The 27059-nt window shown below is 55.4% G+C and overlaps 3 protein-coding genes across 3 annotated transcripts in view; 1 reads left to right on the top strand and 2 right to left on the bottom strand.

The window, feature by feature from the left end:
• LIMS2 (LIM zinc finger domain containing 2) overlaps positions 1–19890 on the top strand; it is a 37190-nt gene extending 17300 nt beyond the window's left edge. Inside the window, exons 2-10 of the mRNA XM_054575056.1 lie at positions 3469–3628; positions 5499–5565; positions 5821–5941; positions 15421–15570; positions 16179–16329; positions 17125–17217; positions 17887–17935; positions 18114–18189; positions 18832–19890. Coding sequence (XP_054431031.1) covers positions 3469–3628; positions 5499–5565; positions 5821–5941; positions 15421–15570; positions 16179–16329; positions 17125–17217; positions 17887–17935; positions 18114–18189; positions 18832–18979 — 1015 coding nt within the window. The 3' untranslated portion in view covers positions 18980–19890. The remainder of the gene's footprint in view (positions 1–3468; positions 3629–5498; positions 5566–5820; positions 5942–15420; positions 15571–16178; positions 16330–17124; positions 17218–17886; positions 17936–18113; positions 18190–18831) is intronic.
• GPR17 (G protein-coupled receptor 17) lies at positions 8860–9894 on the bottom strand. Its single transcript, XM_054575057.1, has one exon. It carries the CDS (start codon positions 9877–9879, stop codon positions 8860–8862), a length of 1020 nt encoding a protein of 339 aa, XP_054431032.1. The 5' UTR covers positions 9880–9894.
• A 624-nt stretch (positions 19891–20514) lies between the features above and the next one.
• Positions 20515–27059, bottom strand: part of MYO7B (myosin VIIB) — a 116872-nt gene continuing 110327 nt past the window's right edge. The window contains exons 37-48 of the mRNA XM_054575055.1: positions 26752–26909; positions 26389–26542; positions 25822–25977; positions 24828–24933; positions 23978–24091; positions 23659–23746; positions 22951–23057; positions 22173–22358; positions 21761–21877; positions 21465–21548; positions 21175–21294; positions 20515–20808 (exon numbers count right to left, since the gene is read on the bottom strand). Coding sequence (XP_054431030.1) covers positions 20707–20808; positions 21175–21294; positions 21465–21548; positions 21761–21877; positions 22173–22358; positions 22951–23057; positions 23659–23746; positions 23978–24091; positions 24828–24933; positions 25822–25977; positions 26389–26542; positions 26752–26909 — 1492 coding nt within the window. The 3' untranslated portion in view covers positions 20515–20706. The remainder of the gene's footprint in view (positions 20809–21174; positions 21295–21464; positions 21549–21760; positions 21878–22172; positions 22359–22950; positions 23058–23658; positions 23747–23977; positions 24092–24827; positions 24934–25821; positions 25978–26388; positions 26543–26751; positions 26910–27059) is intronic.

Genomic DNA, 27059 nt, shown 5'->3' with positions numbered 1-27059 from the left:
GTCTTGAATGGCCATGCCTGTATGATACCATCAGGAGCTGTTGGGACAGGAGAGAACATGGGTTCAATCCTGTGTGACCCTCAGTAGGCTATTGGTCCTTTCTGTGCTTCAGTTCCCTTATCTGGAACCAGCAGTCTCCCTTCACAAGGACCTAGGACAGAGAGGTCCTACACCCCATGCCCCAGGCTAAAAATTATTGTAAGGCTCAGTGACATCTTGCACAAGCCCACAAATTGACTTGTGTTTGCTGTCACCGTTGAGAGTGTTTAGGGGTTCTGGGGAAGGTTGGAGAAGGGGTCCAGGATGGTGTGCTCTTCCCCAGCTCTAGGGTTTGGCCTCCAGAGAGCTGGGTGTGCCCCTGGCAGCGTGCACGTTGTCCAGCTGGGGTGGGTGCTGGCGTCTCCGAGGAGGATAAGCATGAAGACCTTGTGCTCCTTATTCTTGGCTGACATGTATGAAGGAGGACATGAAATGTCCATGTGTCCCATTTGCCCTCTTTCAGAGAAGCAGGCTGGGCGGGGGTGGAGGGACCCTGGAAGGCTCCCAGAGTTGCTAAAAACAACAGCTCTCCTTGTCCAGCACTTAGCCTGCTGGGCTCTGTGTTCCACATGCTCTATGCCATGAATTCCTCACTTGGCTCTGCGAGGCAGTTACTGTTATTCTGGTGCACCTCTTTGCAAATATGGAAACGAGGTCCAGAGAAGCTGGTACCTTTTTCCAGGTCCCACAGCCGGTGGCTGGGACTATTGGGATTTGAACTGTAGGGCTAAGCCCAGATTCTCCCTGACAGGAGACAGCTGGTATTGTCCCTGCCGGTGCTGTGGTTCAATTGATGGGCACATCTGTCCATCCCTCTGTCTTTAGCCAGTGGGTCGGAGTGTTGTCTGTTCCTGAGCAGGGCGGCATGGGGAAGCAGCCATAGGAGTGCCATTAGGGTGCTACTGCCTGAGACTTGGGCTGGAGCAGCCAGTAGGTGCAAGGTTAGGTGGTCACCCCCTACCCATCTTTCTGTACAGGGCTTGTATGAGGTATGTAGCGACAGACAGCAACATCCTTGACCTGAGATGTCAGGGACACAGTCAGGGAACTAGACACAGACCAGTTAAAGGCCAGTCCTCCTGTTAGAGGGGTGTGGTGACTCCAGGAAGACTCAGGTCATCAGCCCTGGGGCAGAGATGGGGGCTCTGGAGGGACAGACAGAGTGTAGGTATATTGTGTGCTTATGTGTTTAGGGCCCAGAAATCTGGGTTAAGGAGTAATCCAAAAGCTTGTGGCTAGACTTGAATCCTTATTTTAGCTTCATTTTTTGGGTCCTTTGATTAGGGAATTGCATGCACACAGTCACAGGATTTCCTGTTGATTTCTGACTTCTCCAAGACCTTCAAGGTCTTGTTTATAGCCAGGCTTTGGAACTTCCTCTCTGCCACCTTGGGTGCGCGCTTTGGGAGGATAAGACCAAGTTCACAGTGCTCTTGGGGCCGGAAACCATGCCTGTGCTGATAAAGTCCAGCTCCGCCCTTTGCGGTGGCTCAGGCGGTCAGTCCTCTGCCCTGTCTGTCATTCTGTGGGGGACCAGCAAAGAAGCTGAGGAGGACAAGGGTGGGAGTGGGGTGGGCAGGTGCTCACTGCAGCACAGTTTCCCTTTTATCTTGGGTTCTAACCAACTCCTTCTGCCATTATCCTGCTTCCTTGCCCGGGCAGCCTGAATATGGAGGGGCTGAGCCAGCAGAAGTCCAGTGTATCCGGCAAGCCCTCTTACCCTGCCCCTGCCATGTAGGTTCCCTAAGTAGAGCATAGAGGAAGTCCTGCCTGAAAGCCCCGTCCCAGCCTCCGGCCTGTGTCCATGTGGCAGCAACCCTCTGTAAGACCCACTGTCCACATCCTATGCCTAGATCCCTAGGAGGCAGAACCACTTCCACCTCCAGGGCCCCGCCTGCCTGGGGATATGCTCACTCAAGAATTCTCCTCATGACCCTGTGCTGAGAGGGATGGGGTTCAATATCCTGGGAGCTAGAACAAGCTGGAAAGATATTCTCAAACATGACAATGTTCATCTTTTCTCGCTGAACTGGACTATTTTTCTTTGCCTAGTTTTTCAGGCAGCACCACCCATCCACCAGAGTTGACTCATGGACAAAGTCTATTTGCTATACTTCTAGGAGAAGGTATGGCCACTAGGGCATTGGAAGGGTGTAGAGGCCATCGAGCCTGGCATGACTCCTCCTGGCCATGCCTCGGGACCTCCGGGCTGGAGTCAGCACAGGCCTGGCTCAGTGTGGTCATTTCCCCTGTAGTTCTCTTTGGATTGTACTTTTTCTGGAAGAAAGCCCCTCACTTCCACCAGGGATAGCCAGTTACCCACCACAGATGAGGAGATTTGCTCTCCACCCTGCTCCTGTCCCAAAGACTCACACTTTTACCTTCTCCATGGCAGGGTGATACAATGTTTTTTTGCAGGGCGGATGATTTGACACTAACTCACGGTACAGTGGAAAGAGCTGTTGAAGTCTGACCAATCTGAGTTCAAATCTGGACTATGTCATCTGCAGTGTGAGCTTGGGCAAGTAATTTAACCTCTCTGAGCCTAAGGTCTCATCTGGAAGGCAGGGTTACCTTGGGGATTAAATGAAGGTGTGAATACAGAGCATCTCACCTGTACCTATTTTATACCCAAGACCCTCTGGTTCCTTGAGAAGAGGTGACAGGAGATTCAAGAGGGAGGTGCTCATTGACACCCAAGAGATGGCTCAGTACAATAAGGACTGAGCAGCGAGGGAACCAAGTCAGTGACATTGATAACCACAGCGCCGTCCTTTGTGGAGGCTTACTGTGGTCTAGGTGCCCAGACGAGTACTTCTGTGTGTCTCTCATCTAACCAACATCGCTGCAGCCATGATTATGGTTTTTCCACAGCTGGGAGTCTGGGCGCAGAGATGGAGGGACAGCTCAGGCTGCACAGCCTTGATTGCTTTGACCAGTGTGCACCTGGCTGTGGCCTGCCCATGTCTGACCCTCCAGGAACTGCATCGAGGCTGCAGGGTGTGACGAAAGGTGGATTTCAGAGGCAGGGAGCTCTGCCTCCACCACTGTGGCCCTTGAGAAGGTCACTCACTTTCTCCACCAGTGAAATGGAGATGCCACCTTGGCGTGGCAGGATTGTCTTCCATGAGTGCATGCTGAGACCCCTGGTGTGCACTGGCACTGAGCATCTTCATGGCCCGCAGAGCCATGGGTATGTGTGGGTGGCCATGAAGGGTGACCCAAGCCAGTGCTAGCAGCTTGGCTCTGACCATGTGTCTCTCGAGTCCCCACAGTGTCAAGACCGTTATTGGGTGAGGAGACAGATTTTTCGTAGCCCAGAAAACTTTATCTTTTTGAAGAAGGGTGCATGTCCATTGAGTGCACCTTCCAGGCCTGATGATTTTTGCTCGTCCCCAGTCCTGACTTTCCCATTCCTTCTTCCCACAGCAACATGTCCAATGCCTTGGCCAACGCAGTATGCCGGCACTGCCAGGCATGCTTCACTCCTGCTGAGCGAATTATCAACAGCAACGGAGAGCTGTACCACGAGCACTGCTTCGTGTGTGCCCAGTGCTTCCGGCCCTTCCCCGAGGGGCTCTTCTACGAGGTGAGGATGCTCCCAGGACCTTAGCCAGCTGCCTTCTCAGAGCCCCAGCCCCCTGACCCAGCTCCAGTTCTGCCCTCCAGGATCTTGTGGACTGTGCCTGGCTGGGACCCTGACTGGTGACCGATGCTTGATCATCACAATTTGTGGGCCCATCCCTCACTTGTGAGATGTGAACAGTGCTCCTGTGGTGGCTGTGGGTGCTGAAGGAGAGTCACCTTTCCTCCAGCACCCTCTGGGCAGACTCTGGGAGGCCTTGGGATGCAAACACCCTGCCCTGTGCACTTACCCTCCCTTGGGATCAGACAGTACACTGAGTAACTTAATGTCTGTCAGATGGTGCTAAGTGCTCTGGTTTCTGGTTGTAAGGTATCTTGAGTGGGGAACGTGGGTGGTCAGGAAAAATAATGTTTGAGCAGTCCTGAAGGAGGTGAGGAAGCCATGCACACAGGAAGAGCACTGAGCAGGATATAGCAAGTGCAAAGGGCCTGAGGTCGGAGAGTGCAGGGTGTATGAAAAGCAGTGGAAGGTCGGTGTGAGGGAAGCTTTTAACGTTTTATTAAAAAACAAAGATGACAAAACTCAAAACCCACCATTTCCTAATTATTTTACTACATTTTACTATGATCTGTGCCTTTGAAGTTATTTCTACACACCTGTGTGGTGGGTGTGCTGTGCCATGGTGGCATAGCCCTGCATGTCTCTTCTCAGCTCCATGCCCATGTCATGGTTGTGGTGGGAATATGTGCACCACAGAAACTGGCAAACACTGCAGATTAGCACCTGACCTCCAACCATAGCTGGTCCTTAAACAGTTAGCGGCACACCACTGCTCGTCGCAGTGGGGTGGTGACCAGTGGAAGATGCTGGATAGATTTCAAAGGCTGGTAGATGGCAACATAAGAGCAGCTGTTCCTCATGGTGCCTCCTGGGAAATGCTGGCCAACTGTACAGGCAGTGGGAGGGGTGGGCAGACCTCTGGGAGTGGTGGCCATATGCCTAGAACAAAGCCTGGCACACAGTGGGTGCTCAGGAAATACTGCTTGTTGAATGAATTTATACCCCGGCTGCCCCTAGAAGTCACTGGGTAGGGCTATATCCAGTTGCAACATAATAAGATGCTCATTTTAGAGAACAGAAAGACCAATTAAAATTGTCAAGGGAGAGAGAAAAAAGCAGAGGCAGGCTTTGGCTACTGTTGGGGCCAGTGCAAGGCCCCTCATTGCCCAGACAGACGGTGCCCACACTGGCACCTGCTAGCCTCAGCACTTGGGGCTGTCCCTCAGGCACCCTCCCCCACTTCCTGTGTCCTCTTTCTGTTTTTCTTTCCTGGGTCTTTAGTGGCCTCTGGGGAAATGGACTTCTCATACAGAGAAGACACAAGGAGTGGGGAAAAGTTTCCATGCAATTCCAAATTGACACCGGCCCTCCCAGCCTATGCTCCCACCCCCAGCCCTCAGCAGGCTCCCAAGACTGACATGGCCAATTATCTTTAGCAAACAGCATGGCCTTTGAGGGCTGGTCTTGCTGAGCTCCCCACTTTAATGAGGCCTCCCACTGTGCCCTCCCCTGTGTCGAGTAGACCAGCCATTCCCTCTCTCTCCAGGTTTTGTACCTGCTGCTCCCTGTCTCTGCCATGCCCTCCTCTCAGTACCCTGCCCCTGCTGTCTTTCAACTGTTTATCACTTCCTTTAGGAAGCCTTCTCTGGAGGGAGGGTTGGGTGCTTCCTCTACTCCTTGCAGGGTAACAGTTGTACGAAGTGGGGTGCTTGTCTAGCCTAAGGGCAGGTCCTGATCCAACAAAGACCGGCCAGTGCAGCTCACAGAATGATGTCTGGTTGGCTTGTCCTTTCTCTGATGGCCCCATTTGCAGTTTGAAGGCCGGAAATACTGCGAACATGACTTCCAAATGCTGTTTGCTCCGTGCTGCGGATCATGCGGTAAGGGCTGGAGACAGCACATGCCTCTGTGTGGCCCAGGAAATAGATGGGCAGGATCACGGGCAGCTCTTCTCTGGATGCCTGTTTCATGTGTCTGTGAGCACCAGCCTTCAGGCCCCTGCACACATTATCTTCCCAAGCTCTGGGAGGAGCCCCTGGACCAGGTGGAGCACCAGTGTGGACACAGCTTGGGGCAGGGCTGAGGAGGGGGAGGGGCATGTGCCCTGCCCTGGCAAGCAGAGACTTCTCTTTTAGGTGAGTTCATCACTGGCCGTGTCATCAAGGCCATGAACAACAACTGGCACCCTGGGTGCTTCTGCTGTGAGCTGTGTGACGTGGAGCTGGCTGACCTGGGCTTCGTGAAGAACGCGGGCAGGTGAGATGGGCAGGGAGAAGGGCTCTCATCATAGGCACTGTGCACTGAGCACCAGGCTCATTCCCGGTACCGTGGCCTGTGCTGGTGTGGCTGCCAGGCCCCCTATGTCCCTGCCAGGCAGGCAGGAGGGCCCAGTTTACAGGTTAGAACTGAGGCTGGAGAGTGTGAGGGGTGATGAATCTGGGCCCCCACCCAGGCTTAGGGGTGGTCCCGGGAGCAGACTGATTGCATACAGCAAGGAGGAAGGTGGCCAGAGTGGGCGCCATTAGACTCAGTGCTTTGAGTCTAATAAGGAGCTTTGAGTCAGGTTACTACCTCATGGCCACTCCATGCTGCTGACACTAGCTGTCTGCTTCCCAAGTGCACCCATGGCTGGATGCTTCTGGAGAGAAAGTACTCTGTCACGGGTCACAGAATCATTCTTAAATTCAGGGCCATCAGTCTCATTGATGCTCAGTGCTGAAGCTCCATCCTCTGAGAAGAGTTGCTTTTTTCACTTCTCCTCTCTTCCTACCACTGTCTCCACTCCCCACACCTGCCCCAGGGTGATGACCTCCCCTCTCACCTGCCTGAGGGGACAGCCTCTGGGATCACCCTTGCTGTCCAGTATCTGTGCTGCCCACAGCCTGCTTGTGTCTGCACTTCCCAAAGCACTGCTCACACTGCACCCTCTTGAGAGGGCTCGAAGCTTCAGTAGCTCTCTTTCTCTCTTTCTAAAGGAACAGGCTGGGTAGCTTCCGTGCTCCAAAATGCCCCCTGAGTTCCTCCCACATGATTCTCGATTATCCGCAGACCTCCCCGGCACACCCGCTGGCTCCTCTTATCTGCTCTCCACTGCCTAGTCGGAGTCCCTGTGGCCTCCACATTGCCAGACCCAGAGGTCACTGCTGGCCTCTCAGTGGCCTTCACTGCAGTCACCCTCTTTCTTGCTGAAATTCTTCCTCTCCGGGTGCCCAGGCCCTTGTGTTCTCCTGCCAGTCTCCTTCTCTGGCTTACCGTCCTCCATCTCTCCATGTTGGGTTCCTTTGGGCTTTGCACTTGACCCTCATGTCTGCCCACCCTCCCAGAGCCCTAAATGGCATGTATGTGTTCGTTGAACAATTCAGATGTACACCTCCACTCCAGACCTCTCCTGTGGGACACTCAGCTGCCCACATGATGTCTCTGCTGATGTCTGTCCACTAGGCATCCCGAATGCAGTGGGTCCCAAATGACTCTGAGCTTCTCCTTCACTGACCACTAAGTCTCAGGGAAGAGCCTGCTTTGTGATTAACACCCTAGCTGCCTGCTGATTCTCACACTCTCTCCTACCTGGGCACTTGCCACCATGTCCTTTCTTTGACATGGCACCCCTCACTCCTTCCTGATGCTGCGGTAGTAATCTCAACTCTTGCCTGCCCCTGCTACCTTGTGTCCGTCTGGGTGTCTGCAGGGAACTCAGCAGGAGCCTTCAAATGCGAGGTTGTGGTGGGCAGGCAGTGCCTTGGGGTTCCTGTGCTGATCACTGGGCAGGGCCACCTGCCAGGTATGTGCCTGGGAAAGTCCTGTCCCCTTCCTGAGCCTCAGTTCACAATGTGCCCCTAGCCTCGCTGCCTTGTTGGGAAAATCTGGAAGAAACTAAAAATGCTCAGGAAATTTAAGACATGATATGAAAATAAAGTTTCGCTGTAATAAATGGGGGCAGGGCCCTTGTCTCCTCCAGCTTGGGCTAGCACTCTGAAGACGAGGGTGCAGCACCCTGTGTCGGGTAGGCATACTGCAGGGTATCAGAACCACAGTCAAGAGCATGTGCTGCCCCTGTTTCTGCCCCCTTCTCTTCTGCTTTGCCATTCTTGGATTGAAGGGAGAAGTTTTGGGAAGGGCATTGTTAACCAAACACAATAGCCTTCAGAATCTAAAGTACAGTTATGTTTATGATCAGTATAATCAAGTACATACAAAAAAGGAACTGTTAAGGCAATATATGACATGCTATGGAGTGAAACAGCTCACACATTGGCCAGTCCAGGCTGGTAGAGGCCTCTTGGGAGGGAGTAGGGTGAAGGATACCCTTGCTGGGTCTGGGTTAGTGGGAGGCAGTTTCACATACCAGGACCCAGTTCCCTGCCCAAGGTGTTCTCAGGTAGTGACAAACCGTGGTTGTCCACTCATGCTTTATGTGTGACTGGGCACCTGCTGAGAAGCTCTGGGGATTGTCAGGCCACTGGCAGGTCTCTGTGGGTTTACAGCAGGAGAGAGCAAGAAGTGATGTGCCCCACAGGCCATGGTGGCTGGATGTCACCTGGTGACCAGCCTGAAATGTACTTACAGTGTTCAGTTATAATTTATCATTTGTGCCCCCTAAACTCAGGGGACATCTGGCAAAGGTGCCACAAAACGAACTCAAAGCACCTTGCATGTCACAGGCAATACTTAGACATGCTTCCTACTCCTCACAGGATTCCTGCATCTCCTATTCTCAGGGGACATTTGCAGTCACCTTCTGAGTTCTTTCCTCAGAGCTCTGTTGCTGTGTGTTTCCTTAGTGGAAAGGAGGCTGAGCAGCAGTCAGGAAAGAAAGACACTCATTGCTGAGGAGTTATTCCTCTGGCCTTCTTGCCCCTCTTACTACAGGGCAAAGTCACTGATTACCTAATAGCTGTAAACGAGCTGGGCCAGCACAGTCTGCAGAGGGGGCAGCTGATTCAGACAGTTCTCCGTTTTTAGGAATTTGTGCACCGGAGCAGTCAGAACTGGATGCTGGGTAATGAGTTCTGACTTTGGAGGGAGTTGTTGTAATCCACTGAGATTTCAGTTTCTTTTCTCAGGATGTAGCTGGGGAGAAATGGGCTTCTCCTCTGCGAGTCTGGGAGAAGCTTAAAAACCCTAAGGGAGTTGTCCTGAGACAGTGTGAAGCAGGCGCAGGTGATGGCTGGAACTCACAGCTCTGATCTGGCGCTCAGGGAGCTCTCATTGGTTTTTCCTTCAAAGCTGGGAGGTGGGCCTGAGAGCCTTTTACCACTGAGCAGGTTGCACAGGGTATTTCGAAACTTCTCAGCCACAAAAAAGTATATGATGGGATCGAGTGCCCCATTGAGGCTGGTGAGGCAGGAAGTGATCCGGTTCCCCAGGGCCAAGGAGCGCTGGGCAGTGCATGACGCACCACTGCTGTGGAAGTGCAGCACGTAGACAAAGCGATGGATGTGGTAAGGCACGAAGCAGACCAGGAAGATGGTCAGCACCATGGCAATCATGCGGACTGCTTTGTTCTTGAGGCGCTTCTCTACACGGGGACCCTGCCGCAGGCTGCGGATGATCAGCAGGTAACAGGTAACAGTGGTGACAAAGGGGAAGGTGAAAGCCACAGCTAAGGACACGAGTGCGTGGTGTGAGGCCTTCTCCCGGTACAGCTGCAGGCAAATGACTGTGTGGTTGGTCTGCACGGTTTGTGAGCTCACCAACAGTGGGGCCATGGCCATGGCCACCACCACCCAGAGAAAGGCGCAGGCCAGGTGTGCATACAGGGGCCTACGAAGTTTGAGGGACTTGACGGGGTGCACAATGGCCAGGAAGCGGTCGGCACTGATGCAGGTGAGGAAGTAGATGCTGGCATACATGTTGAGGTAGAAGAGGAAGCCTGTGAGGCGACATGGGATTTCTCCAAATGGCCAGTGGTTCCCTGAGAAGTGGTAGACAAGGCGCATGGGCAGGACCAACACACAGGACAGGTCTGCCATGGCCAGGTGCATCAGGAATACGTTGGCAGGGGTACCTGACCTGCGGTCCCGGATGAAAAGCCACAGGGCCAGAGCATTGCCAACGAAAGCCAGGAGAAAACTCAGGAGGTAGAAAGAAGCAAAGAGGACATTCTCCAGCCACGTCTCCTGGCCACACCGGTTTGCAGTGGCCAGGGAAGAGTTGGCCGTCAGACCTGGGGATTCTGCCTCAAGGTCATTCATGCTTCTGCTGGAGGCAGAGCCTGGTGATGAGCCTGGAAGGAAAGTGGACAGATCCCAGTAGAGCGCTGCCCTCCATGGGAGCCCAAAAGAGAATCCTGGGATGCTTCCAGAACCTACCAGTCCCTAACCATAGGAGTCATGCTGTCTCATGCTTGGCATTTCCTGCGGGGCAATGGGGGCACCTGCTGGGTTTATCTGTGTCACAATCTTTCTGAACTTCACCAAAAAGCACAAACAGACTCAGGGCCTGGTGCTTACCAGGCTGTTGCCGGGCTAATTTCTCTGGGAGGCTGTGCCCTGCTGAATTTGCCAAAACCTTTGCCCAGCTGGTATCCCAGAGTTCATTGTCTCAGACCCCGGGCAACAGAGTCAACACCATGAGGAGAGTGGAAGTGAACCCTGTCTGCCTGAGGCTTTGGGAGTGGAAGGGTGGAGGGAGAGGTCCCATATTTTCTGTCCTGGTCCTCAGGTGTGCTATCGAAGTGGCAGGGTGGCATGTGGAGTGCCTGAGCCCCACCCCTAATGGGCAGGGGTGTGGGTTACTTAGTCGCAAGAGACTGGTGTGTGGAACCCTGCCAGCTCCTCTCCAGCCTTGACCTTGCCAGGTGAATTCTGCTCACCCCAAGTCCCAGGACCCTCCCTGACCTGCCTGCTTGTCTGGGTGTCAAGGCACTTCCCATAGTGGCCTTGAGGAGCATTGCTGTTTTTGCCTTCTCTCCTGGCCAGCCTTGACCGCAGCTCCCTGGCACCTGCCACAGAGGCGGCCTCACCAGAAATGCAGATATGGGCCGTGTCCCAGGTCAGAGGCCTGCTCTGTCTGCTGGCACCCAAAGGTCATACAGGTGCAGATCCCAAGGTCTCCTGAGCTTTCTGGACTCACCCCACAAACTGTTTTGGATACCCAAATGGGTGGAAAAAGCCTTTCACTCAAGCCTCAGGCCAGCAGGATTTGTTTTACTACTCAGAGTAGTTTAACAACCTGGAACAGATTCTTTCCCAGGAGAGACAGAGCCATTTTACCCAAAGGAAGAGACTGACCAGGGTTTTCTAGACCTGCAGCCCCAGAGAGGCTGGGGCCAGGAGGACACTTGTCTCCTGGCTTCACCCGGACCAGAGAGGTCAGCTCAGAGCCCTGCTGGCCTTGACAACAGCCATTATACATCTGGTGAACCCTGGTTCTGATGGGTGTCCTCCCCAATAGACAGGGTAACATACTCCTGTTTTGATTTTTGGTCTACTCAAGGGATCCAAAAAGAAGAAGGCAGGACTCCTTCACCAGGCCTGAGAGTGGGAGGTGTGGTCAGGAGAGGGCAAGAGGCAGGGAACCCTCAAAGCAGGGAGCAGGGAGGCCACCAGCCCTGCTACTCCTGCCCTGGTGCTGCTCCTGCCCTGCTGCTCCTGCCCTGGGTTTGCTTATAGGCTTCAGCCTGGTGTACTCTCACCTGCAGTGCAGCTTCGGGACTCCTGGACTCTGTGTTGGGACTAATGCGGGGTGGGGGAGGGGCTATTCACAGGAGAGAAGCAGCATTCCAGCAGCAGAGGAGGTGCCCAGGCTATATAGCCAGAGCAGGGGGTCATTCCCCCCACAAGTAAGGCGTGACCACACAGGTCACATAATCTACTGTGGCTTTAGGTGGGCCTGCCAGCACCTGGCTTTCGACCTTCTGCCCGGTACTTTTGGCCTCATACCCATGCTGAAAGCTGCATGCGTGCAGGCTCTCTAGATGGAGACTTGATTTCAAAATGCTTTCATGCTCGTTTCTGGTTTGTTGAGATTTCTCTATCCCTTGCCTATTTTAGGAGTTTTGATACTGATTTTTGCAGTATCTGCAATAGGCTCGTTTCATTCTCCATGCATGCCATGGATGGACACATGAACCTGGCCTGCACACACCCCTCTGCGCTGGGTTGCTCTGCTTAGGGAAGGGAGGCTGAGGGTTCGTGAAGTGCAGCCTGGGCAGTGCCAGTCAGGGTGGCATGGCTCTGGGTAAGGGGAATGACAGGGGGCAGGTGCGGCCATAGGAGGAGGCCTCAGTGGCAGCCCTGCAGTAGGCAGGCAGTCTGGCACCTCTCCCTCCTGGCTCCTCATCTGACTCTCCCTGTGCACCGCAGCCTAATGGTAAGGAGCCTGGGTGCTGACTCATTGCACTGTGGGTCTGAGGCAAGTCACTGTCTGTAAGCCCATCAGGTGAAAAGCAGGAGAGAAGGAGGAGGTGCCCAGGCTACAGCCAGAGCAGAGGGTCAGGGGCCCCACAAGTAAGGTATGGGGTTCAAGGACACTACCCTATGGGACTGCTATGATTCAGACTGGGGTGTCTTCCAGATGTAGGTTCTACCATCATGTCAGAGAGGCATCTCAGAGACAGACACACCCTGCTCCTGCTCGGCTTAAAGTTCCCTCTGCTTAGCCCCTGAACACCCTGCCTGCCCCCACCCAACCCTGGCCCTTACCTCTTGCAGCTGGGTGCAGGTGAAGGGGCAAGAAGACTGAGGTGTGGCGGTGGGCTCCGTGCAGCTGTGGTGGAAGGCCGGCTATTTAAGGAGAGGAGGGGAGGTTGCAGCCCCTCTGGCTCTCAAAGACTGCTTCACTCCCAAGGGGTCCCTTGTGTGGTGGGCCACTCCTATGGCTGCCTCTGCTGCCACTGTGCTGTGAATATTCCAGTGTGTCCCAGCCTGGGAGTCCCCTCACCCCTAACTTGGCCACTGAGCATCAAAGAGGCTGAGTGTGTGTCTTTGAAGCAGCAGAGTTGATGCGGGCTGGGTGGGGGAACTGGCTGGGACTGATGGACACAACAAGACATTTCAGAGGCGGACAATTTTTTACCATTGGGAGTTGCATGGATGGGCTGGCTGCCATGGCAATGGGCTCAGGCTCCCAAGCCTGCATGGGAGACAGTGAACGGGTCTTGTGAATGGGGAGGGTGGGAGGCTGAGGAATCTTGTCTGGTTGAATGAGAGGAACTTTTCAGGACACTTGATGTAGGGTCCTTGTGTCCTGCCCTGTATAATTAGGCTCCATTTCAGTGTGCGGAATAAACCATGGCCTTTATCTTGAGCAGGGAACAGCTGCAGGCTGTGCATAATGGGGTGCTGTCTGTGCCTGTGGGGACCGCTCAGCCTGGAGGCCTAGCCCTCAGCAGTGTGGGCCCCTCCTCTGCATGGGAGGCCTGTGAAGGGGCCACTGTTGCCCACTGCCCACTGGCCCCCAAGATGAGTCTTGGGGGTGTTTGAGGCCGGGGTATTTGGATGTTAGCAGTGGCTGCTTCCGAGACTGCTTCAGCAAGGGTTGTTTCTCTGTCTCTCCAAAAAGGATATTTCCAGTAACATAGGGAACAAAATCACCATTTTCATTTTCAAAAGACTTAAATATTTTAGTTGAAATGTAAACTATGTATGTAGCTCTGATTGAGAAGTAACTATCACATGTATTATCTTAAACTTGTCACCCAGTCATGTGCAGTTGGGTTACTGCCCCTTTATAGACCAGGAACTGAGGCTCAGAGAGGTGACACAATGTACCAGTTACAAGTCACTAGAAGTGGCAGAGCCAGGATTTGAACCCAAGTATGTATGACTCCAAAACTTCTGCATTGTGCATGTGTTTGTTTTGTTTTGTTCTGTTCTGTTTTTCTGTTGTATTTATGATGCTAGAATTCTTAGGTTCCATCTTCATTCTACCTGGAAAAAAGTTCTGCAGGTTGCCTTCAGATCTGGTGAGGGGATCAGGTCTGTCAAAAACACCCTTCCCATCTGCACTTCTTTCAAGAGAATTGTGCTTCTGGATTCTGCCCTCCCTGGGAGCCAGTGGGGTGTGCAGGTACGGGAGCCTGGGCTCGTCACCTCCGTGCCGTGCCCTGTGAGTGGTGGTCTGGAAGAACTGACTCATACTGGCTGCCCCGAGTGGTGCACTTCTGTGGTTGCGGTGATTGCTGGCAGAGGCTTTGAGGTCATTGACCATTTCAACAGAATTTTGGGGAATTGTGCTAATTTCTAAAGCTTTGAAACAAAAATTATTCCATTTGAGTTGAATGTTGTTCTTATGATAAGAGCAGTCACCTGTAAATGCTGTGTCTGTGACAGACACACAAGCAAGCAATGGATATGGTGTGGCCTGCTGTGCCAGGGTGCCTGGGGGTACAGGGTGTTTGGGTAAAAGTTGGGTGAGGAAAGCCCATGGGCTTCAAGGATCTGGGGACTGAAAGGGGCAATGGCTGGCTGTAGTCACTGCCATGGACAAGTAGAGAGAGCCAGTGGTCGTGGGCCAGGGGACCAGCTCCCAGTCTCAGATTGGCTATGCTGTCACAGGGAGATGATGCCCACCATCCCTCCCTTCGTCTGTTTCATAACCTTCATTCATTGACGTGCCAACAGACTCATCCTGAGCTGCTGCCCTGTGTAGTGAGCAGCTTAGCAAGTGGCTACTGGACACTTACTTGAGCCCCTTGCTAGTCGCATCCTCTGAGGAGATAACACACAGTCAAGGGAAGCAGAGATCAGTGTTACGCAGCGTGGAGCCCAGCCCAAATGAGGCGCGGGCCCTGTGGTCAAGGGCTGGACCCTGAGTTGGCTGCCCTGCCATCCAGGATCTGCTTACCACCCCTGGCCTGAGATTAATCTTCAGTGAACTCCCTGAGCTTCCTGTAAAGGGGCCAGTTCTGGGAGCAGGTGAGGGCTTGAGAGGCCCCTTGTGGACTGTGAGTCTGGAAACAGGGTCGGGGGGTATGGGGCTGGATGCATAGGGGACACTTGTAGGTCTAGGGTAGCGGGAATAGAGCGATGCACTGGGGCCTTTGTACATCTTTGCCTGTGGACCTGGAACCTAAATGCCTGCCGTCTTTGAGGCACAGGAAAACAGAAACCATGCTGATTTCTCTCAGTAGAGACCACAGCTGTTGCCCAATGCAGGGAGTAACATCAGAAATTACTCTGAGGTCTACACAAAAAAGACTCTGTAATGGTATTTCCTGGGTTTGGGTGCCTCCATCTGACACAGCCATGCTTGTCTTTCGAGCCAGAAAGAGTTTGTAGATATTCAGTCCCTCTTTGTCTGGCAGACCCCAAAGGAAGGCTTGTGCAGGTTGCCAAACCTGACCTTCCTTGGCCACTCTGCTAGACATAGCAGGGTTGTAAGTCTAATAGTTACTATGTGACCACTCAGGCGTGGTAAATGACATTTGAAAAATAAAACTATTTTTTTGGTAAAAGTCATTGAAATATCTACTCTATTCCACACAATGTCCTGGGCTCAGAAAAAGTGGGAAGAAGAGAACTATTATGTTTGCTGTACCATCCTAAAACAGCAAATACCACCATTCTCCTGTTTATCTCCTCCTAATCTTTCTCCCTTTGCAGAGGCTCCTTTTGGAGGATGTGTCTGTGGGGCTGCAGGACTGGCCAGCTTGCTCTTTGGGACCCTGACTGGGTCCCTTGAGGGTCACAGATATTCGTTGAAAGCAGGGTGGGCCAGGGATCCCTTCTGGGAGGTCTGAGAAGAAGGGGAGGAGTGGGCAGTCTTCCTCAATACCCACCTGCTTCTTGTAGGCACCTGTGCCGGCCTTGCCACAACCTCGAGAAGGCCAAGGGCCTGGGCAAGTATATTTGTCAGCAGTGCCACCTGGTCATTGAGGAACAGCCCCTCATGTTCAGGAGTGATTGGTACCACCCGGACCACTTCAGCTGCACCCATTGCAGGTACTTGCAACAGGAACTGGTGGAGAGCAGGGTGGGACCCCCCTACCCAGGCCAGTGATGGGGCAGGAGAGTGGGGTGCCAGGAGGAAGTGGATGGGCCTGGAAGGCACCACTGCAGGAAACCCCTTTCTCCAGGGCTCTGTTCAGGGAGGATGTGCATGATCCAGGTTTGAGACTCAGCGGTGAGGGAAGGCTAGGCCCCTGGGTAAAGCTGACAGGAAGGAATCAAAGGCGTGATGGACAAGAATGAGGAGGAGGGGTTGCTGCTGGTGTTGGAGAGTGAAGGAAAGAGAAAAGAGAGGCTGCAGAGCCATCCCCTCGGGGCTGCCGCAGGCCCCAGTCTGGTGTGGTGGGGCCTAGAGAACAGATATGCCTGCCTCTCAGAGGACTTGACAGTACTATCTCTGGGAATTCAGTGCCCTGGGGCCTGAGGTACCAGAAATCCCCAAAGAGATCGAAGAGGCATTTGCCTAGGGTGCTCTGCTGGGACAGAATGGGGCCTCTCAGGAAGCTGCTCCCTGGGGCTGGAGGGGCTGCTCTGAGTCCCTGCTAGAGGGGACCCTGAAGAATGGCAGGGATGTCATCTGGGGGCTCTGCATTGTCTTTTAGGAAGGAGCTGACCGCTGAATCCCGAGAGCTAAAGGGGGAACTCTACTGCCTGCCATGCCATGACAAGATGGGGGTCCCCATCTGTGGGGCCTGCCGCCGGCCCATCGAGGGTCGTGTGGTCAATGCATTGGGCAAGCAGTGGCATGTGGAGGTGAGTGAGACTGGCCCAGACAGGAGGTGGGGATGCCCCTGGCTCTTGGACAGTGTAGGAATCTGGCTGGGCAGTCCTTCCACACCCCACCCCCAGGCTGGGTGGCTGGCTCCCAGCAGGCACCTTTTTCTTGGGCGCTTTCCCGCCTCACCCCTGATCTGGCACCAGCTCATCTGGGTGAACCAGGAGACCACCTTCCTTCCTCCCCCTGCTGGCCTTCTAGAGGATTCCAAAGTCATGAGAAAGCCTTAGGGGTTGTAGGATTGTGGTTGACAGCACTGGCTGTGTCTACAGCCCCATGTACACACGGAAGCTGGTATACCTGTTGGTGAGTTATCTGGAGCACTCCCCTGCACTGTGGGCTTGAATGGTATGGACATTACTCGGAAAGGAGGCTTTCAATCCTCAATACCCTGGCTAGTCCTGTGTCCCAGAAGCTCTGCTTTCGGTAGCATCTTTGGGAAGTTCCAGATGCAGGCCTGGTCCCCCACCCTCTGGGGGTGGCTGAATCCTCGCTGAATGGGAAGGTGCTGCTCAGTGACTCTGGGGCTCATAGGGAAATGCCCATGGGAGACAGACACACACAGCCTTTCAAGAAGGCACCGTGCAAATAACAGAGCAGCCCCACCTGGGAGGGCCCAGCATACTCCAGGCACTTCGCTCACATCTGACAACTTGGGCCGAGGTTGCTAGGGATGGAGCAGGCCTAGAGAGGAGGGTGATATGCACCTCCTCTGGGCATTGGGGTCACTGCTCCAGCCCTGAGTTGCCCTGCACCGCCCCTTCTCCTCTTAGCACTTTGTCTGTGCCAAGTGCGAGAAGCCGTTCCTAGGGCATCGGCACTATGAGAAGAAAGGCCTGGCCTACTGTGAGACCCACTACAACCAGGTGAGGCCTGGGGCACAGGGTGGGCTGGCAGGGCCTGCAGGGATGCAGATTTGGAAGAGAGCCTGCCTGCCTTTGTTGGGGACTGGGGGGTTTGGGGGAACCTGCAGGGAAGTATTCTGAGAAGGCTGCTGTGTGAAAAACAGGAGGTCAGAGCAGGGGAAGATGTGGGGCAGCCCACTCAGGAGTCTGCTGTGGTGCTGAGGCTCCCAGTGCAGTGTCTTGAGACCTGGGCAGCCCTCTCTGCCTCAGTATCCTCATTTGAGAGATGTGCTCCTATAGCCCAGGCCTCTTGTGGGGACTGAACAAGAAAACAATGTGAAGTCCTGGGTTCATGGGGCTGACATGTGCCGTCAGCCTCCATCCTTCTTCTATGTCTGGCAAGGCTACTCAGCTGTTCTGGTGCAGAAGATGGGGGTTACTGCCCTGGCCCATATCCTTCAGGACAGCATCAGGAGCAGAGGGACATTTTGAGGAGCAATGCCTCAACCTGTTGTCCTTCCAAGGGGCTGATTCTGACGTGCCATGGGTGCCCTTACCTCAGGACTGAGGCTGGAGGCCCAGATGGATGCTAAGAGCTTTAGGTGGTGGGGCAGAGTTGGAGCCAAGGACACCCCAGGCCTGGGACTGGGACAATGCTGCCTGTATGTTTGATATCTGTTTGGTCCACAGCTCTTTGGGGACATCTGCTATGGCTGCAGTCATGTGATTGAGGGTGATGGTAAGACACTTCTGTCCTTGTGCCCCCTCATTCCCCTGTTCCCCTTCACTACCCTTTGCCCCCCATCTGGTCCCTCTGGACAGTGGGTCTTGCAGCTGTAGACCCAGCTGGCCCTCACTTTGCATAGCTGGGCCTGCAGGAGAGGCCTGCTAAGCCCCAGCCCCATCTGCCCTCACAGTGGTATCAGCCCTCAACAAGGCCTGGTGTGTGACCTGCTTCTCCTGCTCTACCTGCAACAATAAGCTCACCCTGAAGTAAGTCTTGCCAACCTCCCAGGGGGACCTGCACAGCATATCCCTTCTCGTGGATCATGTCAAGGGGCTCCAATCTGAGTGGGCTTTCTATGGGCTCTGCCTTTCATCAGGCCTTCCCGGTCACCTTCTCTTATCAGGCCCTGGGGGTGCAATGGGAGCAAGGGGCAGCTCCAGCCCCATGGAAGCAGGTCCAGAGACCCCCGGGGCATGGTTAAATGTCGGGTAACACACATTCACTCTGGGGGTGGGGGGAAGAGCATTGCAGCCCAAGGAACAGCAAAGTAAAAGGCAAAGGACTCAGACTGCTGGCTCATCCAGGAAGCTGAGAGAGGTGCTGTGAGTTGAGGTGGAGCAGGTTTCTGAGGACAGCAGGGAAGATGGTGGGTTCTGAACTGTCAGAATCTGAGAGCCGCTTTTAGGAGGGAAGGGAGGCCTGAAGGCTCATCTCCTTGTCCAACGTGACCTCTGGCAAGAAGTTCACCATGGGGCCTGGCCTGCTGGCTGGGGCAGGCTGGTGGGGAGGCTGTGGGCTAGGGGCAGAGGGCAGGCCTCTTCTCTGGCTCTGGCTCTGTGGGTTGAGGAAGACCTGGCTCAGAGCTGCTGGGGCACAGGGCTCTCCTGACTGCTGCACTTCCTCCCCAGGAACAAGTTTGTGGAGTTTGACATGAAACCCGTGTGTAAGAGATGCTATGAGAACTTCCCACTGGAGCTGAAGAAGCGGCTGAAGAAGCTGGCGGAGCTGGCCGCCCACAAGACCCACCCCAAGTCTGTGGGCCTCCACTCTACCTGAGGGGCCTCCCCTTGCCATCACTTTTTCTCTCTTTCTTGCTGGTCTTCCTGCTCCTGCTGAGCCTTTCTGTTTGCCACCTCCACTGCTCATCTCATCTCCATCTGTCGCCTCTTCTCTCTGGTCAGCATTCCTTCCTGTTCCATTTGCTCCCTTCTCTTGCCTTCTCCCTGGGGACTCTTTTCTCCCTTGCTATGGGTTCCTTTTCCTTCCTTCTCTGCAGGCACAGGGCAGAGGTGGGGCTCTGCTTGTGGAGCCTATGGCAGGCCTGTGCCTGCAAGCTTTAGCCTGAAGTCCTCAAGGGACAGGAGCAAATGGGGACCTGGAGTCACCTGACCCTGGATGTGGGCCACTGCTTTTAGTTCTGTCTAGCAGACCTGTTCCAATTCCTACAGCCTGACAGCTCACATTCTTCTGTGGTGGATTGGCTAGCCTCTGCCCCAGAGTGGCCCCACTGTGTACCCATGTGGACCCACACAGCCAGGCAGCTGCCCCAGGACCAAGGCCACATGGAAGGGGGCCTCTGGCAAACCACCCTTCCATCCCTCTGCCACCCACTCAACCAAGTAGGATCCTCATGCCTGAACTGGGCCAGCAAGTCCTGCCACCTCACCCCATGAATCAGCAGGAGGGGCAAGGATCCTACTTCCCCCTCACTGATGAGGCTTCCTTCCTGAAATCTGGCCTTGGCTATCCATCCCAGGCTTGGGCCACTGTGGCTTTCCCAAGCTCCTCTGTGGCCACTGCAGTCCCTCCATCCCCGCACCCCAGGCACACATTAAGCTTCTGGGTCCAGGAGGTAGTGGAGCTAGGTGGGTGGCTCATTCCTACCCTCCAGGGAGGACACTTCCTCCATGGCCAGCACAGGACTTGGTGTGACTCACACTTGCACAATGAATAAAGGCTTATGTACACAGCCATTTTGTTTGTGTGGTCTGTGGCGATGGGGTCAGGAGGTGGGGCAGTGGCCCTCTTGGACACACTTCAACAGAACCAGACGAGTCTGGTGGGACCCAGCCTCTGTTTTCAGGGCCAGGCTTCCATCAGGGCTTGAAGAAAAAGGCCAGCCAGAAACCCTCAGTCCATGAAGGATGACCTGGTGGGTGGAGTGTGCTGGGGAACAGGCTCTGACAGGGCTGCCAGTGCAGGAGGTGTAGCCAGGCCTTTATGGCCCTGCATCCAGATCTACCTCCTGCATGAGGCCAGCAGCCTCTATCTATATCTGGCCTTGCTGGCAGCAATGATGTGTCCTGTTTTATTGCCATACAGGAGAAGGAGGAAGATGTGCAGTGAGAGGGGCTTTTCCCTAGTCCAAGAAATGGGAAGAAAGGAGGGAGGGAGAAACCAATAAAGTCATTCTCTGAGAGGAGTTGTCTTCCTGGTGTCCCTGGAGAAGTCACAGTGCTTTTTGCTTTTTCTGGAAGAAATCCTTCGCTAGCCAGTGCCTCCCAGGCCTCCTGCCTACCTGAGCCCTTACCCTTTCAACTCACTGACACATTCCTCCTTGCTCCAGGAATTTTTATTGAGCATTCTTGGGGGGTTGTCTCAACTATCCACCAACCGGGCCAGGAGGCCTGCCATCTCTGGTCCCACCCAGAGGAGAGGCCCAGCCTGGAGTGATGAAGGTTATGGAGTGTTTTGGGGAGGGGGCAGCATGAAAGGCTGCCAGCAGAGGCCAAAAGGACCCCACACTAGGAGGGGCGACTGTATGGGCAAGTGTCCCACTGCTGCTAAGGGTCAGCCAGGGCTGGGGCCCGGGCACCCCGCTGCTTGTTCACGGAGCTCAGGAGCTGTTGCACATATGAGGTCAGCAGGTCATCCATCTTGTAGCCCTGGACAGGGGAAGGGTGATATTGGGGGTGTGGGGTATGGCTGGGGGTGGTCCTTATCAGAGCCCGGCAGTACTCAGCTTTTGCCTCAGGGACACCCTGGGCAAGGAGGTGAGAATGGAAATAGGGCTCCTCTTGCAAGAAGACTGGCCCAGAACCACAAGGCCTTCTTGCCAGGCCTTGCCACCATGCCCCTGGGTGACACCTCTCCCTCACCTCCTTCCAGGCCTCCCAGCCTGGCATTGCCCATAGGTGGCCATGCTTCTATAAGTAATAACTGGCTTGGTGGAAGCAGGGCATCAGCATGGGGGGGGGCCTGCCTCTGGCGCCTCTGGGTCCTGTGTGTTTGGGCTGGCGGAGGGGACTCACCAGAGAGGTCTCACACAGCAGGCGGCTGCCTCGACCCAGGCTCCCCAGCACCATGTGGAAATAGGTGCTGCCACTGCTCCAGCTGGAGATCTTGGTGAATGGGTAGGTGGTGAGCAGCTCCTGGGGGGCAGAGTGGCTCAGGGTCTGAGTCTGAGCTGCTGCCCTGGGGCCCACCAGAGCCCCTGGGGCCATGGAGGAGGGGCAGAAGGGCAAGTGACCACAGCCCCACCTCTGTAGGGGGTCCTTGGGACCCTTGCAGCCTCCCCAGCCCTGCGGGGCCCTGCTGCTACCTTGGTCTTGGGGTGAATGAGCAGAACTCCATGCCGGTTGATGGCGATGAGGACGATATCCGGGTACGAGGGCTCTGAGGTTTGCTAGGGAGGAGCGTGGTGTTCACAGCCCATCCCAGGAGGCCAGGCGGCCCTCCCTGAGGCTCATGCACATACACGTGCGCCCACGTGCCCCTCTGAAACCCAGTGACCGGCCTTGCCCCAAGATGTGTGTTTGGGGAAGCTCAGGATGTTGGGGCCAGAGCTGGGGTGGTGCCTTCTTGGGCAAGCACAGGTGTGCATGGCAGGAGGCTTACCTTTACTTCAAAGAAGGCAGACCCAAAGGTGGGCCACCGGCAGATCCACTTTAAGAATGCTACCTTGGCCTCCTCCACTGTCTTGTCCCTATGCTTGTCATAGGCCAGAAGGATGCTCTGTGGGAGATGAGGGTCAGCGACGGTCTGGTGGGGGCCACTGCCTCTCCAGGCCCTTCACACAGGGCTCAGAGGGCTTAGTCCAAAGCCTATACACCCGCGACCAGCTTGGGGGAGGGGTGGTGCACTGAGAGCCAGGTGTATCCCCTGCCCAGAATGTGTCTGTGAGGTGGGGTAGGTGTGATATGCTCAGATCCAGCCCATCCTCCATGCCCAGCAATGTGCTCATCCTTCCAAGGCAGGGTCCCTGGGAGGGGCGGCAACCTGAAGCCCCTTCCCAGCCCCTGTGAAGGACCTTTTTCCATTCCTCCGAGGACATCAGGCGCGTGAGATTCTCAGGTACAAGTTCCCTCAGGATCTTGGGGATGCTGGTTAGCTGGGACTGGTCATTGTCAAACTGGGCCTTGTAGATGAGGCCTGCCAGCTGGATGGCATCCTCCTGGGAACACTTGTGGAACCCACGCAGGTACTTGGGCAGCTCCTGGGTGATAGGCACACTGGGCTTTAGGCTGCTGCCCCCTAACTCATGCGGTAGGTGGCAGGGGTGTTAGCCCACCCCCACCTAGGAGACAGAGCCAGCAAGAAGCTACAGCCCTTAGGATAGGGTTTCCTGCAGGGGCAGTCACCCCCATGAGTTGGGGCCAGAGACCCTAACATCTCGCTGTGAACACAGTGGCTTACTCTACCCCTAAGTAGTTGACCCTACAGGACAAAGGGTAGTGCTCCTCTGCACTAGCAGGGTCAGGGGAGGGCCCCCTCATCCACCCTTCCCTGGCAGTCAGGCTGCACGTGCTGGCATAGTCACTGTCCCCAAATGCTACTACTCTCCCTCTGCTCCTGGCTCCAGAAACCTTAGGTGTAGGTCTGTTAACCATATGGGGCCTCAAGGGCTCCAGAAGCCCCTGGAGAGCCTTCTGGATGTTCCTGGCTACCTGACCGCCCCCTCTCCTCCACCCCCGCACCGTGCTAGAGGTCAGGGCCCCTGGGACAAGGGAGCTCTCATAGGTCTTCCTTCTCTACATCTCAGAGCAAGTGTGGGATGGAATGAGGGTGGGCGGAGCCTTTCTGGGTACCTGGTGGTAATGGAGTATGGTGTCGGCACACACGTCCTTCCCTGGGGCCACACTGAGCCAGAGTTTTCGCATGAAGTACACCTGGTAGGGGAGTGTGACAGGGGCCCCTGGGCAGGGGCAGCAGTGAGCGCCCAGCCTGGCCCGAGGCCCAGCTTTCAGCAGGACCACCTCCGGCTTGCCAGGCTCTATGGCCATGCCCCCACCCCCTCCTCTGGCCCAGGTCCCTGATGTACCCTGCCCGAGGCACACTCTCCTGACGCCTTCACATTGCTGCTGTGTTTGCCCCTGCTGCCGCCCCTGTCCACCCTTCTTCTTCGCTGGCCCCAATTCTTCCTCATCCTTCTGGTATAGAAGTCACCTTCTCCAGGAATGTTCCTGGGCCTCTCTGTGTGGGTCAGCCCCCTGTCTGCCCCCCATGGCCCCGTGTATCCTTCATCTGTTCTGTGCCTGCCCTGATGCCTTGTCCCTGCCTGAGCTGCGAGAGCTCCAGGGCAGGGCCCCCACAGTTGGCCCCCACAGCTGTTCCCAGGCCTGGCCATACCCATGATATGGGCATCGGGGGAGATAAGAAGGATGAATAAGAAGGGCAAGAGCCATGCAGGAAAAGCTAGGGGAGCCTTTTGACCTAGCCCAAGGTGGCAGACAGCCCCCGCCTCTGCACCTCCATCGCAGATGTATTCCTGCCCCACCCCACAGACACCCCCTCACCTTCTTTCTGAGGCTTGCTCTTCTTCACCCAGTCAGATACCTGCCGCAAGGAGTCGAAGAAGAAGTCTCCCTCTTTCTGGCTGATGACCTGGGGTGAGTGGGGAAAGAGGCAAAGGGAGGTACACAGGTGGAGGGGCTTCCTGGAAGTTCATTCCTGAGGATGCCGGGGCCTGGGAAGCTAGGTGCCAACTGGACCTTGCTCACTTGGGGACCTGTGAGCCCACCCACTTTTGTCCTTTTAGTTACTCAGCACATGTGGGGACTGCCACATACCCTGCCCACTTGCTCCCCTGGCATCTGACCCTCCTGTCAGCCATACCTTGTCTGCAATCTTGATAAAGAGGCTACAGCCTTCCCAGGAGGACAGCTTCAGTCTGGTGGAGATGCTTTCGCACACATCCCGAACCCGGGTGTGGGCACTCACCTCCAGCATCTGGGCAGAAGGATGGCACAGGAGTATTTCAGGACAAGGTTCAGCTCAGATGACCCCTCATGCCCTGACAGTGCTGCACTTTCCTAAGATGGGCTGGACACACTTGGCCTGAGAAGAGCAAGTCTTCCTTCTAGGAAACTGGCCAGATGTTACGTTGTTTAGTTACACAGTTCAGTGTCTTGGGGGTCTGAGATGCCAAGGCTTTGTACTTGGTTTGAGAGTCCTGCAGCCAGGCTGTGGGGACTTTCCATTTGGGGACTTGACCAGCATTTAGACTATAAAGGTTCATTGCTCCTTGGCCTCCTCTGCCCCTCACTCTACTGCTGTTACTTGGCTGAAGACTTCTTCATCACAGCTGGGACTGGACAGTTTTCTATCTCCCACCTGCCTCCTTAGTGGTCCCCAGCTCCCAACATGGGCAGCACACCCAATGGCAGCACCTGCTCCTTGTGCTCAGGTCAGAAGCCCAAGGGGTCCCGTGCCCTGGGACTCAGGCTTGCTGCCCACCCTTCTGGCCTCCTCTGTCTTCTGCTCCAGCCTAGAATGTCCCTCTGTACCTTTGGGACAGTCCTGAGTTCAAAGTGTACTAGCAGCCACCCCGGGGGTGAGGGGACTGACTGTCCCTGCATTGGCCTGGAGTACATGAGGGTGTACAGTACTCAGTTCACGACTGGAGCGCAGCAGTGACAGGGCAGACACAGACAATTTCTTGGGGTTTGCAGGGGTGGGGGCTCACCTCACTGGTGTCGTTGGGGAAACAGATCTTGTGGCAGATGCGGGAGATGTTCTGCTCTGTGGCCTCTACCTCCACTTGGTGTGGGGGCTGCTTCCGGGGCCCTGCCCTACAGTAGGACAGTGCACACTGCACATGCTACCCTGTCCCCAACCACACCATCCAGCCCCAGCCACCACTGTTGAGGGATGGTTCCTTAGGGGACTGCCCTTGCCTGGAGTGCTCAGCACATGGCCCAGAGAAGGCAGCAGAGGCCACCCAGACTCACCCTCTTTGTGACTCAAGGTTCTGAGGAGGCAGGAAAAGCCTGGGACACACATAGGGAGGGGACCTGGCTGACTAGGACCTCCAACAGGCCAGGTGGCGTGTTTTCTTGTTCTCATGAAGAATGGACATGGGGCAGGAGGGTCAGGGACTCCTGCAGGGCCTCTCTGAGGGTACCTACCTCTCCCTCCACAACCAGGGCTGCTGCTCACTGCCACAGCCACACACATGGCCAGTCTACTCCTGTCATAGCCACAGAAGTCCAAGCTAGGGGGACAGACAGTGGGACTGAGACCTAAGAGCCGAGGAAAAACTGCCCACCCTTAGAGCCAGGCTCTAAGAGAGCTGGGTTGGGAGATTGCACATGGATTGGCAGGGCTGGGCCTCTGACTTAGGAGAGGAGGATGGGTGGCTTGGGGTATCCAGGTTACCCTATGACCTCCAGGCAGTTCCCTGTGGGTCCTGGACAGGCAGCTGTGTGGGAAGGGGAGCCCGTGGCTATGACTGGGCGTACCAGAAGCCTTCATGACCACCCAGACCCCTCTGAGACACTCCTGAGCCTCACTCTCCATCTTTCTCCCCAGTGGCTAGGGACCTGGTCCTGCCTCTCCAAAATGACACTGGCTTCTGCAGAGGATGCAGAATCTGGCTTCACTGGGCCACAAGCCCCTGAAGGGCCCAGCTGGCTCTCTCAGCATCTCCAGGTGGCAGGCATGGGAGCTGCCAGTTTCACCTCAGCACCCTCTGGATGCGTCGGCTGCAATCGGGAGCCAGCAGCTTCATCCTCCTTGTGTCGATGAACTTCTGGGCATGGGGCAGCAGCGCCTTGCCAGGTGGGAAGAGACCGGTGCAGAGCCACAGCAGTTGCCAGCCCCGCTCTTCGCTATACCTGGGGGTGACAGAGCCCATCAGCCCGGGAAGAACCCCTCCCAAAGGCCAGCTGACCTAGGCAACTTGGGGAGAGGGACACGGGGCAAGGAGGACTGTGGCCCACCTGTTCAAGGCCAAGAAGGCTTTCATAACCATGAGCTAAGGAGGGGTGCTACTGTGCCCTTTTTGTGGAGAAGCATGTTGAAGTTTAGAGAGGCCAAGGGTGGCAGCAGGCACAGTCCAAGACAGGTACATTGCTCTCCCTGCTCTGACTACTCTAGGAAGTCAGCAGGACAGACCAGGATTCAAGCCCATCCCTCAGCTACTGCAAGTGCCCGGACAGGCTATGTGGCCTCCAGGAGCTGCCACCTCCCTGCCTGAACAGTGGACATAGCCTCTGGGAGCTATCCCTACCCCATCCCCAGCAGACCTCTTGGTATTGTGTGTCAGCTGCTTCAGAATCTGACAGTAGACTTCATCCTGCAGAGCTGTGTCCTGGAGAGGCCATGAGAAGATCTGGTCGGTGAGCTCCATGGAGGTCCAGGCCTGCCGAGAGGGGTAATCGCCCATGTACCTGAGGATGGGTGTGGCTGTCAAGGAGAATAGGCTAGCGTGGTTGTCTGTAAACACTGACCCTGAGCCCCGTCCCACATGACACCTGAATAGCATGTGAGCTGCATGCTGCCCCCACCCTGTGCTCTGTGAGACCTGGCCCCTCTTGGGGTAGTGGTGGGGTCCATGCCCATGGAGATGGCATGGAGCCTGGGTGGGCAGGCTGGCTGAGGAAGGATATCGATGAAGATCTGACACGCGATATCCCACAGTTCAGTGTTGGCATGGACACGCTTCAGCAGAGGCTGCCGCAGTGGCTCGGGGGAGTGAGCCCACAGGTGGCCCCGAGACCTGGCCAGGGGGAACATGGCTCTGCTGACTGTCTCCTTCTCTGGGGCTCTGTCAGGGATAGAGGCTGGTATGAGGGCCCACTTGGTCCCTTCTCTGCCCCTGCTGCTCCTCTGACCCCTCCCCACCTGCCTCCTGTGTGGCACAGTCAGGTGGGAGACCCAGGCTCTAGTTGTGGGTCCCCATGGAGATGCCATCTGC

This window comes from Pteronotus mesoamericanus, unplaced genomic scaffold (assembly GCF_021234165.1).
Source record: "Pteronotus mesoamericanus isolate MK-2021 breed Mesoamerican mustached bat unplaced genomic scaffold, CSHL_Meso_final contig_27, whole genome shotgun sequence".
In the NCBI taxonomy this organism is placed as follows: domain Eukaryota; kingdom Metazoa; phylum Chordata; class Mammalia; order Chiroptera; family Mormoopidae; genus Pteronotus; species Pteronotus mesoamericanus.
Note: the sequence above shows the minus strand (reverse complement) of the source record. Positions and strands in the feature narration are given on the sequence as shown.

What these genes read in the sequence shown, in the direction of transcription:
- GPR17 (XM_054575057.1), bottom strand. Translation starts at nt 9,879, where the DNA reads ATGAATGACCTTGAGGCAGAATCCCCAGGTCTGACGGCCAACTCTTCC.